Source organism: Saccopteryx leptura, chromosome 5 (assembly GCF_036850995.1).
Source record: "Saccopteryx leptura isolate mSacLep1 chromosome 5, mSacLep1_pri_phased_curated, whole genome shotgun sequence".
Classification (NCBI taxonomy): domain Eukaryota; kingdom Metazoa; phylum Chordata; class Mammalia; order Chiroptera; family Emballonuridae; genus Saccopteryx; species Saccopteryx leptura.
The window spans coordinates 161,347,523-161,364,984 of record NC_089507.1 but is presented as its reverse complement, the minus strand read 5'-3'; the positions used below and the strand labels follow the sequence as shown (position 1 = coordinate 161,364,984).

The window sequence follows — 17,462 nt, the reverse complement described above, 5'->3', positions numbered from 1 at the left end:
AAGAATGTATATTCTGCTGCTTTAGGGTGAAAGGTTCTGAAGATATCTATTAAATCCAGTTGATCGAGTGTGTCCCTTAATTCTGCTGTTTCTTTGTTAATTTTCTTTCTTGAGGATCTATCCAGTGATATTAATGGGGTATTGAAACCTTGTACTATTATAGTATTGCTGTTGATCTCTCCCTTTATGTCCATCAAAATCTGCTTTATATACTTAGGTGCTCCTATATTAGGTGCGTAGATATTTATAATAGTTATATCTTCTTGTTGAATTGCTCCCTTTATCATTATGTAGTGACCTTTTTTCCTCTTACTATAGTCTTTGTTTTAAAGTCTATTTTTTCAGATATAAGTATTGCTATCCCACCTTTTTTTTCATTTCCATTTGCATGAAATATTTTTTTCCATCCTTTTACTTTCAGTCTATGTGTTATTTTTGTTTTGAGGTGGGTCTCCTGTAAACAGCATAGGTATGGGTCCTGTTTTCTAATCCATGCAGCTACCCTATGTCTTTTGATTGGAGCATTAAATAATCCATTTACACTTAAGGTTATTATTGATATGTAGTTGTTTATTGCCATTTTTTTCTTTAAATGTATATTCCTCTTTTACTATATATATATATATATATATTTTTTTTTTTTTCTCACTTTGTTCTGTCTACAGCAGGCCCCTTAACATTTCTTGCAGCATTGGTTTGGTTGTAATGAATTCCTTGAGTTTTTTTTTTTTGTCTGGGAAGCTTTTTATTTCTCCTTTTATTTTAAATGATAGTGTTGCTGCATAAAGAAGTCTTGGTTGTAGGTTCCTGATCTGCATTACTTTGAATATTTCTTGCCAGTCCCTTCTGGTCTCAAGTGTTTCTGTTGAGAAATCAGATGTCATCCTTATGGGTGTTCTTTTGTAGATGATTGACTGTTTTCCTCTTATAGCTTTTAATATTCTTTCTTTATCTCTTAGCTTTGGTATTTTGATTATGATATGTCTCGGTGTGGGTCTCTTTGGGTTCTTTTTTAATGGGGTCTCTCTTCTTCTTGAACTTGTGTGACTCTTTCCTGCATTAATTTTGGGAAATTTTCAGCTAAAAAATCTTCAGTTTCTCTAGTCCTTGTTCTTGCCCTTCTCCTTCAGGAACCCCTATTATGCAGATATTGTTTCTCTTCATGTTGTCACAGAGCTCTCTGAGAGTTTCCTCAGACTTTTTAATCCTCTATTCTTTTTGCTTTTCTGCTTCCGTGCTTTCACTTATCTTGTCCTCTAAGTTGTTGATTCGATCCTCTGCTTCATCCAGCCTGCTTTTAATTCCTTCTACTGTAGTCTTTATTTCTGATATTGTGTTTGTCATTTCTGTTTCTTCTTTATGATTTCCGTGTCCTTTTTGATGCTTACAATTTCTTTATTGAGGTGTTCATTAAGTCCATCCATTGTAGCTTTTTGAGATACTTAAGCATACTAACAATCATTATTTTAAACTCTGCATCTGGTAATTTGATTACTTCTGATTCATCCAGGAATTTTTCTGAGGATTTATCTTGTTGAAGCATATGACTTATGCTTCTCTGCCTTCCCATTATGTATGACTTGGCTTCTTCCAGTTGTAGTTCCTGAATTCTTAGTAATATTAAGTCTTCTGATCCATGAATACGAGACTTCTTTCCATTTATTTAGGTCTTCTTCAATTTTTTCATAGTTTGTTATCTTCAAAGTAGGTTTGTGCTTCTTTTGTTAAATTTATTACTAAATATTTAACTCTTTTTGATGCTATTACAAATGAAATTGGTTACTGAATTTTATTTTCTCATTGTTCACTGCTGGTATGTAAAAAATACAATTGATTTTTATATTAATTTTTATACCCTGAAAACTTGCTGAACTTATCATTACTTCTATTAGTTTTTTAATATGTACCCCATGACTTTCTGAATAGTATCTTTGAAAAGTGGCAAGAATGAACATACTTGTCTTGTTCCTGATCTTAGAAGAAAAGCATTCACTCTTTCAACATTAAGTGTAATGTTAACTGTGGGTTTATTGTAGATACTTTTTATCAGGGTACCGATTCCTAGTTTGTTTTTTTAATCATGAAAGAGTATTAGATTTTGTCAAATGATTTGCAGCATCTACAAATATGATCGTTGGTCTTGGCCTTTATTCTACTGATATCATTACATTAATTGATTTTTTTAAATTAAGTGAGAGGCAGGGAGGCAGAAACAGACATTAATCGATTTTGGAATGTAAAATAGCCTTGCATTCTGAAATAAATCTCATCTGGTCATAGTGTATAATCCTTTTTATATGTCACTAGATTCGTTTTGGCAATATTTTATTGAGGATTTATATCTACATTTATAAGCAATATTGATCTGCTGTTTTCTTATGATATCTTTGCCTGGTTTTGGAAACAATGTAAAACTGGCCTCTAATTCTACTTTTAAAAAGAAACTCTTCTTTAAATGTTTTGTAGAAATCACCAGTGAAGCCATCTGAGCCTGGGTTTTTCTTTGTGTGAAGTTTATTACTAATATATTTCTTTATTATTGGTCTATTTTCCATGTCATATTAGGTTAGTTTCAAAAGTTTGTGTCCTTTTAGGACTTTAGGCCATTTTAACTTATTGAATTTATCAGCATACATTTGTCCATAGCATTCAACTATATAATTCTCTGTTTCTATAAAGTCAGTAGTAATGTCCTTCCTTTCACTTCTAATTTAAGTAATTTGAGCATTCTCCCTTTTTTTCTTGAATCAGTTTAGCTAAAGGTTCATCAGTTTTGTTCTTTTCAAAGCACCAACTTAAAATTTTATTGAATTCTGTATTTTTCTTATTCTTTTTTATTTTATAGTAAGTGTTCTAGCTACAAATTTCCCTCTAAGTACTACGTTAGCTATAGCCCATAAATTTTGGTGTGCTGTATTTTTGCTTTCATTCACCTCACAGTATTTCTAAATTCCTTTATAATTTCTTTCTTGACCGACTGATTATTTATGTGTAATTTCTACATACTTGTGAGTTTCTGAAATTTCTGTTACTGATTTCTAATTTCAGTCCATTATGGCTGGAGGACATACTCTGTATTTCAGTCTTTTAAAATCAAACCTTGTCTGATGGCCAAACATAAGTATATCCTAAAGGTTCCATCTATAATTGAGAATAATATATATTATTCTATACTGTTGGCTGGAGTGTACTAGGTCTGTTTGTTAATACTATTCAAGTATTTTATTTCCTTATCTTCCTACTTGTTTTGTCCATTACTAGAAGATGGGTATTGAAGTGGCAAACTATTACTATTAAATTCCTTTGATTTTTTCTCTTCATTTGGTTACTCTGCTTCTTGTACTTATACTCTGTTACATGCAACTATGTGTATAATTTTTTTTTTTTTTTTTGTATTTTTCTGAAGCTGGAAATGGGGAGAGACAGTCAGACAGACTCCCGCATGCACCCGACCGGGATCCACCCGGCACGCCCATCAGGGGCGATGCTCTGCCCACCAGGGGGCGATGCTCTGCCCCTCCGGGGCGTCGCTCTGCCGCGATCAGAGCCACTCTAGCGCCTGGGGCAGAGGCCAAGAAGCCATCCCCAGCGCCCGGGCCATCTTTGCTCCAATGGAGCCTTGGCTGCGGGAGGGGAAGAGAGAGACAGAGAGGAAGGAGAGGGGGAGGGGTGGAGAAGCAGATGGGCGCTTCTCCTATGTGCCCTGGCCGGGAATCGAACCTGGGTCCCCCGCACGCCAGGCTGATGCTCTACCGCTGAGCCAACCGGCCAGGGCTTGTGTATAATTTTTATCTTTTTGATGGACTGACCATATATCTTCATAAAAATCTGTTTCTAGAAACATAAATTAAGATGGTACAGACCATAACAAAAAAAAATTTAAATTAGAGATAAATAAGAACTTTGTTCACAGAAAACTGAGGAACAATTCTTCTACCATGATCTACAACTCTTGAGGTGTTTAACTAAGGAAAGGGTTTTCCTTAAAATTTCCAAAAATTTCTCCTCTTGTCTAATCTTCAAATTACTTTAACTGCCTTTCTTCGCAGGTTAGAATCTCTGGAAGTTTTACTCTTGTTTTACTAGTCTTCCTCTCCTCCTATTACAAATAGTATACTTGTAATATTTACTGTTTACCTGCTAGTTCTGAATTCTTTAAATTTTAATATATTCACTACCACCATATGTGATTTTGATTTAATCCTTAATGATGGCCATAATGTTAAAGCTCATTACAATTATTTAAAGATGTCATTATTTTGTAGCCTACTCTTGTTGGATCCTAGAACTAAGACTCTGCTAGTATTTGAGAGATGAGTGACATAGCCTAATCCCAGACTACAATCAATAGCACCAGATTTAAAGTCTACGTGTTTTACTACCAGATTATATACAATGCTTCTGACTAACTTACTTCTAGAGGTTAACCATAGAAAGATACTTTCCACCTATGCTGATTAACAAGAGTTAATTTCCATTTTAAACAGTGATTTCACAAGGGTACTTAAAACATGTCTCATGATTTAAAAAAAATTATGCAGATACTGCCCTGGCTGGTTGGTTCAGTGGTAGAGCACTGGCCCAGCAAGTGGATGTCCCGGATTCAATTCCCGGTCAGGGCACACAGGAGAAGCCCATCTGCTTCTCACATTTCCCCTTCTCCTTTCTCTCTATCTCTCTCTTCCCAGCCCGCAGCCAAGGCTCCATTGGAGTCAAGGAGGCCAAGACACTGAGGACAGTTCCATGACCTCTGTGTAAGGCGCTAGAATGGCTCTGGTTGCAACAGAGCAACACCCCAGATGGGCAGAGCATCGCCCCCTAGTAGGCTTGCTGGGTGGATCCTGGTCAGGTGCATGTGGAAGTCTGTCTCTCTGCCTCCCTGCTTTTTATTTTAGAAAAAAAAAATTATGCAGCTTGTATAGGATATCTCTCTAAACTATATGGCAATAACCCTGCCTTCTATTGCTTGGCTTCAAGTCTCTTCAAAAGAGATGTTGGAGGCTTTCCTCAAATGCCTGGAGATCTGGCTATGTGTTCACATTCAAGAGTTAGGAACTAGAGCCTGACCAGGTGGTGGCACAGGGGATAGAGCATCAGCCTGAGATTCCAAGGACCCAGGTTGAAACCCTAAGGTCACCGGCTTGAGCACAGGCTCACCACCTTGAGCACGGGTCACCGGCTTGAGCATGAGATCATAGACATGACCCAATGGTTGCTGGCTTTAGCCCAAGGTCACTGGCTTGAGCAAGGGGTTGCTGGCTTGGCTGGAGCTACTGCCACTCCCACCCCTAGTCAAGGCACATAAGAGAAAGCAGTCAGTGAAGAGCTAAAGTGCCAGAACTACAAGTTAATGCTTCTCATTTGTTTCCCTTCCTGTGTTTGTACCCACCCCCTACCCCCAAAATAAAATAAACAAAAAGGAACTGGAAATTCTGTATGCACCAGCAGGGTTTTTTAACTAGTGGAACTTATCAAGAATGATGTGGTAGTGAGACAGCTTTGTCATGATGGACCTTTGAAAAATCTCTATTTATTGTTTTTTCTCTATGTTCATTCAGTGTCTCCAGAGTTAACTTTTAATTTTGTATCAGAAAATGTCTGGTTGACAGATATTCTAGAAACAAGGTTAGAGAAGAGAGCTGAGGGTTGCATCTTGCAGTATGTAAACTTTCATGTAGTCCCTGGCTACCAGAATTCTTGGAGATAAGCAGAATAGTGACACTCTTAGGTTTCAGTAATCAGTGTATAAATTTCTACTTAATCCCTTAACTGATACACCAATAAATGTCTTTTGCTGTGCCAAGTATTCTTGAATCTATTAACTCTCCAGTTCAATTTCTACAGGAAATAAGCTTCCATTATCTTTTGTAGGTGTGGTAGGTAGCTCAGTGTATGGGAAATGGAAAATTGGACCTGAGTTTTTTCCCAATATCCAAACAAAATATTTTTTCTATTAAAGCAGACTGTTCATTGAGCAACTAAAATGAGCCTTCTCAAAATAAGCCTTTAATTTCATAAAGCTATGTAAATCTAGAAGACTCAGTAAGGTTCAACATTTCAGTCACAAGTTATAATGATAACTTTGGGAGGGAGCTAGGTTAAAAGGAAAAAGTAGAAAGCCATGATGAATAAGAAATAAGAAGAGAAAAAAAGGACAAGGTGGGGGAGAGAAGGAATAAATTCTAATATCAATTCCCATATGATCTCTGAAATAGAAACTCTCCATGGGTACAACAGTTTAAAAAAATCATTTGAAAATTACAGAGCCACAGATTTTACTTCAAAATCTTTCATAACTTCAGCAAAAACAAGCACAATTAGATTAACTTATCCCCCCCCCCCCCCACAAAACCTTATTTGTAACTTAAAACTTTTAAGAATTCACTCTTAGCTTTCTCTTAGGATGTGTTAAAATAGGAATACTGACTATTAATCACAAGTTTCTGCCTTTTTAAGATTCCACATATGTGTGATGCCATGTGATATTTGTCTTAGCATGATGCCCTTTAGGTTCATCATAATTCACGGGTTTCTAATGAACAATTCAGAATTCCATCTGATGAGTTAGCCTTTCTAAATAAAGGAGCAATTTATAAATTCGTATAGAAAATAAAACACTTTGGTTCCTGGGGCTATAAAGAATTGTGTTGTGAAATCAGAGGTATTTCAATAATTTTCCTTTAATAACACTGATCATGTACTTTTTGACACTAGATTATCAAGTGGAGAGAGAAAAGAACATTAAAAATAGACATATACTACTAAGAAACATTTAAGTTCCATTATAATGCCCACCCTCCCGAGAAACTTTTTTAGTTCTAGAAACTAATTATACCAAATACTACTGCAATAAATGGATCAATGTCTAGAATTCTGAATGAGTCTGTTAGATAATCAGCTGCCATTATTATTTAATGTAATAATGTATATTTTATCTTCAGTCTTTTTCCAAAAAATACTTTTACTTTCTACCAGTTCCACTGCTTTTTAAAAATTGCTCAGTTAATTACTCTTGTTATATAGTTCATGATTATATATATACCTTTAGAAAATATATTTTATCCAGCCAAGGGAGGAAAATGTACTACTTACACTTTTCCTTATTGCCATTGGTATTGTGCAAGAAGTCTCCATCTGAACGTGTTGTAGGAAAGTCATCTTCATCATCTTCTACCACTAAATAAAATATATTTAAGAATATTATGATGGAAAAAAATAGAAATTAACCAGTTTATTCTTATGTTCAGTTAATACATTCTGGATTCTTTGAGTACAAAATCTTATTCATCTTTGTGTTTTCAGTGCTTATCAAGGTATGCACAATAAATATGTGGTAGAATGTCTTTACTATAATATCTACATTATTATAAACTGTACCCATTCTCATTTGTTTAAGGGATGGTAGGAAGATATTAGACATTTTCCCTTTAGTCTTCCTACCTACTTTGGGGCAATTGAATAATTTCATTGAAAACCGACAAAGGCTGAGGAAGAATGTAAGATAACTTCCATGCAGAGGATACCTTAGCTTGCCGCTGGCAGTTCCTAAATTTACCATTTCTAAATATGCAAGGAAAATGCAATGACTAGCAAATGTGATATCGATGTTCACTCATCCCAGTGTGTCTGTGCCTGGACATTCTTTTACTTACCCAATTCTGGAAAAAACCAAAATTTCCTGTACCAAGGAAGTACCATGAACTAAACAGAAAGTACCATGAATTAAAAGTCCATGTGTTTCCCTTGGCACTTAGCACAACCTGGTATATAATGGGTGTTTAATAAAAATTAAATGAATATATTAATTTATACTGTGGGCTATAAATATTCTAAACTGCAAATCAAGTCCTGACTTTAAATAATTTCCTACACTATCAAACAGTAAATATAGCAAACTGAATTTGCAAATTTGAATTATGCAAGTTTGTACTTTAAAATAATAATAATGATAAATTCTATTTTAAAATGTAAATAATGAAAATTATTTCCTCCTCTGCATACCTTTCCTGTTCTATGTACTTTTTTTTTGTACTGCCTAACATACTTTAATCCTCTGCACTATATATTGCACTCTTAATGCTAATTTCTAACCCTTATAAAAGAACTCATTCTCTGCTTTCTAGTAAGTGTTCTTATGCCTTGTTATATTTTGAGGAATACCTTTTCTACAGAATCGTCTTTGTAAACTGTCATACTTTTTTTTTAAAGTTTTTTACTTTTTATAAAATTTATTTATTTTAGAGAGAGAGAGAGAGAGAGAGAAAGAAAGAAGGGAGGAGCAGGAAGCATCAACACCCATATGTGCCTAGACCAGACAAGTGCAGGGTCCTGAACCAGTGACCTCAGCATTCCAGGTCGACGCTCCATCCACTGGGCCACCACAGGTCAGGCCTAAACTGTCATACTTCTTGACTATATCTCATTACCTCAAGGGTAAATTGATTTTACGAGGAACATCTCATCCATTTTATCTGTTTCTCCAACAGATGCAAAACCCATTCCTATTCTTTATTCCCTCCCTTGACTATATGGTAGATATCCCCATGGAAAATACCTTTATTCTGTACTGCCATTTCTAATTACTGGGCTATTTTAGTTTTCATCACTTGAAAATTTTGCTACTCATCTATAACAACTTTTTCAAACCATAAGCTGCTATTACCTATTAAAACCTACTACTCATTTATTTTTAAAAGTTTTTGTGTGTGTGTGTGTGTGTGTGACAGAGACAGAGAAAGACTGAGACAGGGATAGATAGGGACAGAGATGAGAAGCATCAATTCTTTGTTGTGGCACTATAGTTGTTTATTGATTGCTTTCTCATATGTGCCTTGAACGGGGGGCTACAGCAGACCGAGTAAACCCTTGCTCAAACCAGATGAACTCACGGCTCAAGCTGGCGACCTCGGGGCTTCGAACCTGGGTCCTCTGTGTCCCAGTCCGATGTTCTATCCTTTGCACCACCGCCCGGTCAGGATACCTATTATTCATTTCTATCCAGTGAGAACTGTTATCAGTATCTGAATGACACTTTTCTTTCCCGTCTATCATTCCTTTAGACTTCAATATCCACACCGAAGCCTCTGGAGAGACCTAAATCCCAAGATTAATCAGATCCCCAAGTCCTGTGGATCTTCACTGTCTCATCAATCACTTACAAATATGGTCAATTCTAGAAATTCATTAACATAGCACATTTAGTACTCATCATCAGACAAGATCCTGACCTTGACTCAACACTACTCTGATTAAACAGCTCTTTAAATACTAAAAGGTCTGCACTTCATTCATCTCATTAATATCTACTTTGGGTTACCGAAGATTCACTTGTGTATTCCTAACCATATGATAGCCTAGCACCACCAAACAGGGATTTTCAACCTTTCTTTTCTAGTCCAATATTTAATATTTAAAACTGATGAAAATCAAGAGCCTCTCTGGCTAAAAGAGTGGCCTTCTACATTTTCTTCCCAAGCAAGCACTCCTTGTCCATTCTTGAGGTACCTTTTAAAGGAATATCTGATATAGTTTAAAACCACCATCCTCATATGAATCTCCTATCCCAATCAAAATGGTTTCCCTTACCAACACTAAAATTGAGTATGTTAAATTCTGTGTTTAGACCTTGCACATTCTTGCTCTACCCCTGAAATGATCCAAATTAACTATGTTAATAATACCATCTACTACATATCAATATTTTGCTGTTAAACCAGTGCTAACATATATAATTCTCATTTTAATTACAATTATCATATGCAGAATATAACATCCATTTAACAGTTGAGGAAACAGATTTGGAGAAATGCTTCCTCAAAGCAGAGGCTTTCCTTTAGTGTGGTACATATGTCTTGTTTTAAAACCAAGCAGAGTCGGCCTAGCGTGCGGAGGACCCGGGTTCAATTCCCGGCCAGGGCACACAGGAGAAGCGCCCATTTGCTTCTCCACCCCTCCGTCGTGCCTTCCTCTCTGTCTCTCTCTTCCCCTCCCGCAGCCAAGGCTCCATTGGAGCAAAGATGGCCCGGGCGCTGGGGATGGCTCTGTGGCCTCTGCCCCAGGCGCTAGAGTGGCTCTGGTCGCAACATGGCGACGCCCAGGATGGGCAGAGCATTGCCCCCTGGTGGGCACAGCGTCGCCCCATGGTGGGCGTGCCGGGTGGATCCCGGTCGGGCGCATGCGGGAGTCTGTCTGACTATCTCTCCCTGTTTCCAGCTTCAGAAAAATGCAAAAAAAAAACCAAAACAAAACAAAAAAAAACAAACAAAAAAAAACCAAGCAGTACGTTTATGTTAAAGACAATGTCTTCTAATTCTGTAACCCCAGAATATCTACGACCTAAAAGGGTGATTGAAAATGAAGTATGTATGGAAGGTCAGGTTAAGATTGCCACACTAGCAATTCTGATTAAACATTTTATATGAAAACACTGATTATCACCTAAAATAAAATGAGTTTGCTATTATCATTTCAATGACACACTTACTGAAGAGCACTAATTCTTAAAATGGACAGACTTAGCTTTGGTAATTTAATGAAGGTGTACCTAGAGAGATCCTGACACCGAGGTCAGCAACTATGATTTACCGTCAAAGTAGAAAACCAAGGTCCATGTATTTATTTCACCTTTATCCAGCATGTACTCTATTTTTCTAACCCAGCATGTATTCTTAAAAAGATCAATATTTCTTAAAATAGCATTTATAGAAAAAACAATGGTTATAGGTGGAATTGTGTATCCCTCCCCCCAAATTCATATGTCAAAGTCCTAACTCCCCTGGATTTAAGAATGTGATTGTATTTGGAGACAGGGACTTTATGGAGGCAATCAAGTCAAAATGAAGTCATTAGTGTAGCCTAATGCAATATGATTGGTGTCCTTATCAGAGAAGGAGACTTGGACACAAACATAGAAGAAAGATGATGTAAAAACATAGGGAGAAGATGAACACTGACAAGCCAATGAGAGAGGCCTAGATAGATCCCTCTCTCATGGCTCTCAGAGGGAAACAAACCTGCCAACAACTTGATGTCAGACTTCTAGCCTCCAAAATTGTGAGAAAATACATTTTTGTTGTTTAAGCCACCCAATCTGTTGTCATTCATGACAGCAGACCTAGCAAACTAATGCATTAATCTATCACTGTTATTATTCAAAATGAATAATTTAAAATCATTTCTCAAATCTTCTATACAATCTAGTTATAAATGCATCCCAACTTCTACCTACTACTCCTACTATCACTTTGGTCTTTCAAATGGTATATACTTTTGATGTGGATCATTTAAAAAACAAACAAGGAATCTAATTCTGTATTTGACATGCATGTACTTTGTAGCCAGGCCCACCATGGTTGTTTCTGTACTAAACAGGACTATAATTTTTTCTCATTATTCTCTAAACAATATAACAACTATTTACATAGCATTTACATTGATTAGATATTATAAATAATCTAGAGATGATTTAGAGTATATAAGAGAAATGTGTGTAGGTCATGTGCAAATATTAGACCATTTTACATAAGGGACTTGAGCATCTGCAGATAATGGTATCAGCCAGGGTTCCTGAAACCAATCCCCTGTGAATACCGAGGAATTATTTTATATATGTGATATATATAATATATATGTGTGTGTGTGTATCATATATATACAGTGTGTCCGTAAAGTCATGGTGCACTTTTGACCAGTCACAGGAAAGCAACAAAAGATGATAGAAATGTGAAATCTGCACCAAATAAAAGCAAAACTCTCCCAGTTTCATACCTATTCAGTGCAGTTCGATGTGCGCTCACGCAGATTTTTTAGGGCTCCTTAGGTAGCTATCCCGTATAGCCTCTACAGACTCGTCACTGACTGACGGCCTACCAGAATGGAATTTCTCCACCAAACTGCCGGTTTCCTTCAACTGCTTATCCCACCGAGTAATGTTATTCCTATGTGGTGGCGCTTCGTTATAAATGTGCCGATATTCACGTTGCACTTTGGTCACGGATTTGAATTTAGTGAGCCACAGAACACACTGAACTTTCCTCTGTACCATCCACATCTCCACTGGCGTGGCCTTGGGCTGCTCCGCTGTATACACGGTGTTACGTCATCATCTGCGCATGCGCACATGCTGCCACAGCATCCTACAGAAACTGGGATGGTTTTCCTTTTATTTGGTGCAGATTTCACATTTCTGTTGTCTTTTGTTGCTTTCCTGTGACTGGTCAAAAATGCACCATGACTTTACGGACACACTGTATATTTTTTTTAAATGAAGTAAAAATAGTTCAACTACCTTTATTTTTAGAGAAATACTAAATGTTAAACAATCAAAAACTTAAAAGTGTATCAAATATAAAAAGTTCAAGGCTACTCAATTTCGCCTAAATTTGAAGAAGAATATGGGTTCTGCTTCTGGCCAATATAGAACAAAGGAACTTGATTTACCCTATAGCATGAAACTAAAACCTAGATAAAATATATAAAACAATGTTTTTAAGACGTTCTATATTAGGCAAAAAAGAACAGTGATCCACGATGGTAAGGAACAAATGATGTGAGCTCTATGTCCAACTTACTGCCTTGAGAGAATCTAAGGAGGAACCCAGAAAAAGCCCAGTAGACTTTCTGAGGTAAGGAAATGGAGTAGAGAAACAGGACAACGAGAATTCACAAAACAGAGTACTAGAGAAAAGAGAGCTGTATAGAGAGAGACCCCAGGAATTTGACAGAAGGTGCCCTGGTGTATTCAGTACAGTACTGACAGTACATAAAATGAGGGAACTATAGAGGTTAGGGAAAGAACTCAAGGGATTACAGGAAACAGTATCCAAAGCCTACAATGGGGAAAGTGGACTTCTGGTATATTACTTGAAGACAGACTGTGATAAATGTGCATACTAGAAACTAAAGTTACCACTAAAATAACAATTATAATTTAAAAAGTAAACAAAGGAGATAGAAAAACTGAATTATAAAAATACATTCAATCCCAAAGTATACAGAAAAAGGAAATAAAAAACAGAAAAGACAAAAAAATCTGAACTTAGATCAAACACATTTTATAAAACTAAGGAATGAAACCATGCAAAGCAACTCAGTTCTACTAGGAATAAACTTAGTGTTATTAAGTAATAATTTCATGAGTAGTTTATTTTTGCTTTCACAGCAAATAAGAGAAAAATTGAACAGATGATGACAACATTTCTAATATCTTCAGCAGGAACAAAGGAAAAGCTCAAAATTCACATTTTAAGTTAACTGAAGACCATATCTCTCTCTTAAAAGAACTCACTATTAACTTATTTTTAAATTTATATATAGCTCCATTATTGATTTCCTCTTCCATGAGAGTGATGAAGAAGGAAAGAAAAGTAGAAAACTAGATAGAGGGTGACGGAGGACAATCTGACTTTGGGTGATGGGTATACAACATAATTGAATGACAAGATAACCTGGACATGTTTTCTTTGAATATATGTACCCTGATTTATTGATGTCACCCCATTAACATTAATAAAAATTTATTTATTAAAAAAAAAAAAGAAAAGTGAAAAGAAAAAGATGGGGAAAAGGAAAGAGAGGGAGAAACAGATTTATTCCAGACTAGGGATTTAACACAAATATATGCTTGTCTCTAAGATTCATCATGGGGTAAATTAGACATAATCACGTAAAATGTGCCATATTACTAAGATGACAGATATTCTATTTTTTAATAAAAAAAATTAAAAATCATTTAAAAATCTTCAGTGGAATCTGGTGGTAGTGATTAGATTAATTAAACTGTGTTACAAAGTACACAAGTTATGTGGACATTGAAATCTGTTACATTGGGGGTTTGCAGCAAAAGTGACTATAATTACCTTTATCAGTTAAAGATATTACCCTTTAAGATCAAGAGGCTTTAAATCCATTCACTCTCCAAGTAAAAATAGTGGTAATAGCCTAATTAACCTTTATCCCTTTGAAGTTCATCCTTGGAGACAGCATCAGCACAGGCATCAAAGTACTTCTGCAGAGTATCAACTTGTCTACACAGGATATCTCTAAAGGTTTCCATTTCAGCCAATTTCTCACGTAAACTGTGGCCTTTCTGCAAAACACAAAAATGGGATGTAATCCAAGTTAACAAAATGGTAATTTTTTTAGTCCTTTGGTATTATTCTCTTATCACCTGTTAAGGTCTATAATCAGGGGTCCCCAAACTTTTTACACAGGGGGCCAGTTCACTGTCCCTCAGACCGTTGGAGGGCCGGACTATAAAAAAAACTATGAATAAATCCCTATGCATACTGCACATATCTTATTTTAAAGTAAAAAAAAAAAAAAAGGAACAAATACAATATCTAAAATAAAGAACAAGTAAAGTTAAATCAACAAACTGACCAGTATTTCAATGGGAACTATGGACCTGCTTTTGGCTAATGAGATGGTCAATGTGCTCCTCTCACTGACCACCAATGAAAGAGGTGCCCCTTCAGGAAGTGCGGCGGGGGCCGGATAAATGGCCTCAGGGGGCCGCATGTGGCCCGCGGGCCGTAGTTTGGGGACCCCTGGTCTATATCTTACTAATGAGGGCCCAGGAGTAGGGAGAGCTGTCAAGCTCAATGTAATACTCCCAGGAATTACCCTGAAACTAACAGTGGCTAGATAGTGATAAGCCTGAGGAAGTAAGGGAACAAATAAGCTTGACAATTTGCTCATATAAAATTTATTATTTTCGCCCTGGCCGGTTGGCTCAGTGGTAGAGCGTCGGCCTAGTGTGCGGAGGACCCGGGTTCGATTCCCGGCCAGGGCACACAGGAGAAGCGCCCATTTGCTTCTCCACCCCTCCGCCGCGCTTTCCTCTCTGTCTCTCTCTTCCCCTCCCGCAGCCAAGGCTCCATTGGAGCAAAGATGGCCCGGGCGCTGGGGATGGCTCTGTGGCCTCTGCCTCAGGCGCTAGAGTGGCTCTGGTCGCAATATGGCGACGCCCAGGATGGGCAGAGCATCGCCCCCTGGTGGGCAGAGCGTCGCCCCATGGTGGGCGTGCCGGGTGGATCCCGGTCGGGCGCATGCGGGAGTCTGTCTGACTATCTCTCCCTGTTTCCAGCTTCAGAAAAATGAAAAAAAAAAAAAAAAAATTTATTATTTTCAAATACTGACATTGTGAGGAAAAATTGTGAAAGACTATGAAATGGGGAAAATATTACTGGATGTACTTTCAAAGGAATAATGTGTGTTATCTATGGAACCTTTAGCATTTATGGAACCTTAGGTTGTTGTCCAACCATATAGAAGTCTTTGATTTCATTATATTTGATCTATTTTATTACTCTGTAAGTAGTAGAAAACAGAATAATGTAAAATATTCCTGTCCATAGATATGCAAATGAGCTTAACCAGTTATTAATCTGTATATATTGAACAGTTTTGCATATATTAGCAAAATCATTTTGGCATTCTTCTGATTCTCCTTTGAACCAAACCTTTTCCTTACATCTTATCTATTAATAAATGAAATAAAACCTTTGATATGTCTTCATTTTATATCTGTATGAGTTATAAATTTTACTCCTTAAAAAAACTGTTCTTTGGCCCTGGCTGGTTGGCTCTGCGGTAGAGCGTCGGCCTGGCGTGTGGGGGACCCGGGTTCGATTCCCGCCAGAGCACATAGGAGAAGTGCCCATTTGCTTCTCCACCCCCCCTCCTTCCTCTCTGTCTCTCTCTTCCCCTCCTGCAGCCAAGGCTCCATTGGAGCAAAGATGGCCCGGGCGCTGGGGATGGCTCCTTGGCCTCTGCCCCAGGCGCTGGAGTGGCTCTGGTCGCGGCAGAGTGATGCCTCGGAGGGGCAGAGCATTGCCCCCTGGTGGGCAGAGCGTCTCCCCTGGTGGGTGTGCCGGGTGTATCCCGGTCGGGCGCATGCGGGAGTCTGTCTGACTGTCTCTCCCCGTTTCCAGCTTCAGAAAAATACAAAAATAAAAAAACTGTTATTTTAACAGCTTCAAATAAATTACACTGTACAAAGTTCATCCCAAAAACTATCAAGTAAGCTCTGTTTACAATATTCAGTACTAAATTCAATTTATGAGGCTTTAACTTGAAGCATTCACAACCACAAACCTTGAATGAAGAGGTGGATGTTGCAGAATAGCCACTAGCTCCAGACACCAGTGACACCATTGAGCCATGTCGACGCAAGCTGGATTCAGATCCATAACCAGATTCAGTCTAAAAAAGAAAGTACACTACATGAAGAAAACAAATTAAATAAAAAATAATCAGCACAACAAAAAATTATAACTAATGTGAGATGACAGATGTTATCCTATTGTAATCATTTCATTACATAATGTGTGTGTGTATATAAAATCATGTTGTACATATTAAAACTAATACAAGGTTATATGTTAATTATATCTCAATAAAACTAGAAAAATACTTAAGAGAAAACAAAAGTTTTCCTATAAATTAATAAGGTTATAAAAACTGGATTAACAAGGGGAAAAAACAGTAATAATCATAGGAGATGAATGACTAAACCACTTTTAATTATGTTTGTATAAAAAATAAACAAATAGTAAATTTTAAAAAATGTAGTAATAGGAAATTTTCTAGTACTGTTTCTTTATAGTACTTTCACTTACCACTGTCTCAATGAAGCTTTTCTTGGTATACCAGGCAGTTTGTCTCTGTATTCTCAACCACTCTTAATATATTATGATATGGCATTTATCAATCATATTTATATTTTATAATTACTATTGAACGGTTCTTCTAGAAGATTGTATTTTTTTTTCATTTTTGTTGCCATCTTGACAGTTCATGCCATAAAGAAAGTTCTGTAATTTGCCAGTTTGTTAAATAATCATGCAATAGAAAATAATTTAACTCCTGGATATTGAAATATACTTAGACTTAGCATTGTAATAACACCTTTATCTATTTTTGATGGGGTTGTTGCTCTTCAAAGCAGCAGTTTTATATACCACCCTTCCTAAGACAAATTGCAGAATGAATAAAATAGACAAGGAATCAAATGTTTGAAAAAGTATTTTAGATCTCTGATTACTTTCTACTGCTAAAGTACTGTACACAATTTAGTCCTAGTCTCTAAACTAATCATTTTTGGCACCACATCTAGTATAAAAGTCACAGTCCAATTAAAATAGTTGTTGTTTTAGGTTACTTGATTTTCAAGATTAAGATTAGAAATCATTAAAATTAAGTGCAATGTATCAATGAAAATATTTCCATTGACATTTTACATCCTCTGTGCTCTCGTTCCTAAAAATCCATTACATTTCCTATATAGCTATTGGTTTATCACTGACATTATTTTAATTATGCAATGTTCTTTCATGTACAAAAACATTAAGCTTTTTATACTGATTTAATTAATAAAGCATTAATTTATGTAAATAATATTAACACCAGTTTAAAGCATTTTTTCATTTTAGTATCATTTCACTTGTTTAATATTTTAGGAA

At 36.5% G+C, this 17,462-nt stretch overlaps 1 protein-coding gene and 1 non-coding gene across 3 annotated transcripts in view; one reads left to right on the top strand and one right to left on the bottom strand.

The window, feature by feature from the left end:
• Positions 1–17,462, bottom strand: part of CERT1 (ceramide transporter 1) — a 150,993-nt gene that overhangs the window by 52,175 nt on the left and 81,356 nt on the right. For both annotated transcript variants that reach the window (XM_066386360.1, XM_066386359.1), the window contains exons 4-6: positions 16,096–16,203; positions 13,948–14,086; positions 7,093–7,176 (exon numbers count right to left, since the gene is read on the bottom strand). In XM_066386360.1, coding sequence (XP_066242457.1) covers positions 7,093–7,176; positions 13,948–14,086; positions 16,096–16,203 — 331 coding nt within the window. The remainder of the gene's footprint in view (positions 1–7,092; positions 7,177–13,947; positions 14,087–16,095; positions 16,204–17,462) is intronic.
• Positions 14,716–14,791, top strand: TRNAT-AGU (transfer RNA threonine (anticodon AGU)). Its single transcript has one exon. It is a non-coding gene; the product is annotated as a tRNA-Thr (tRNA).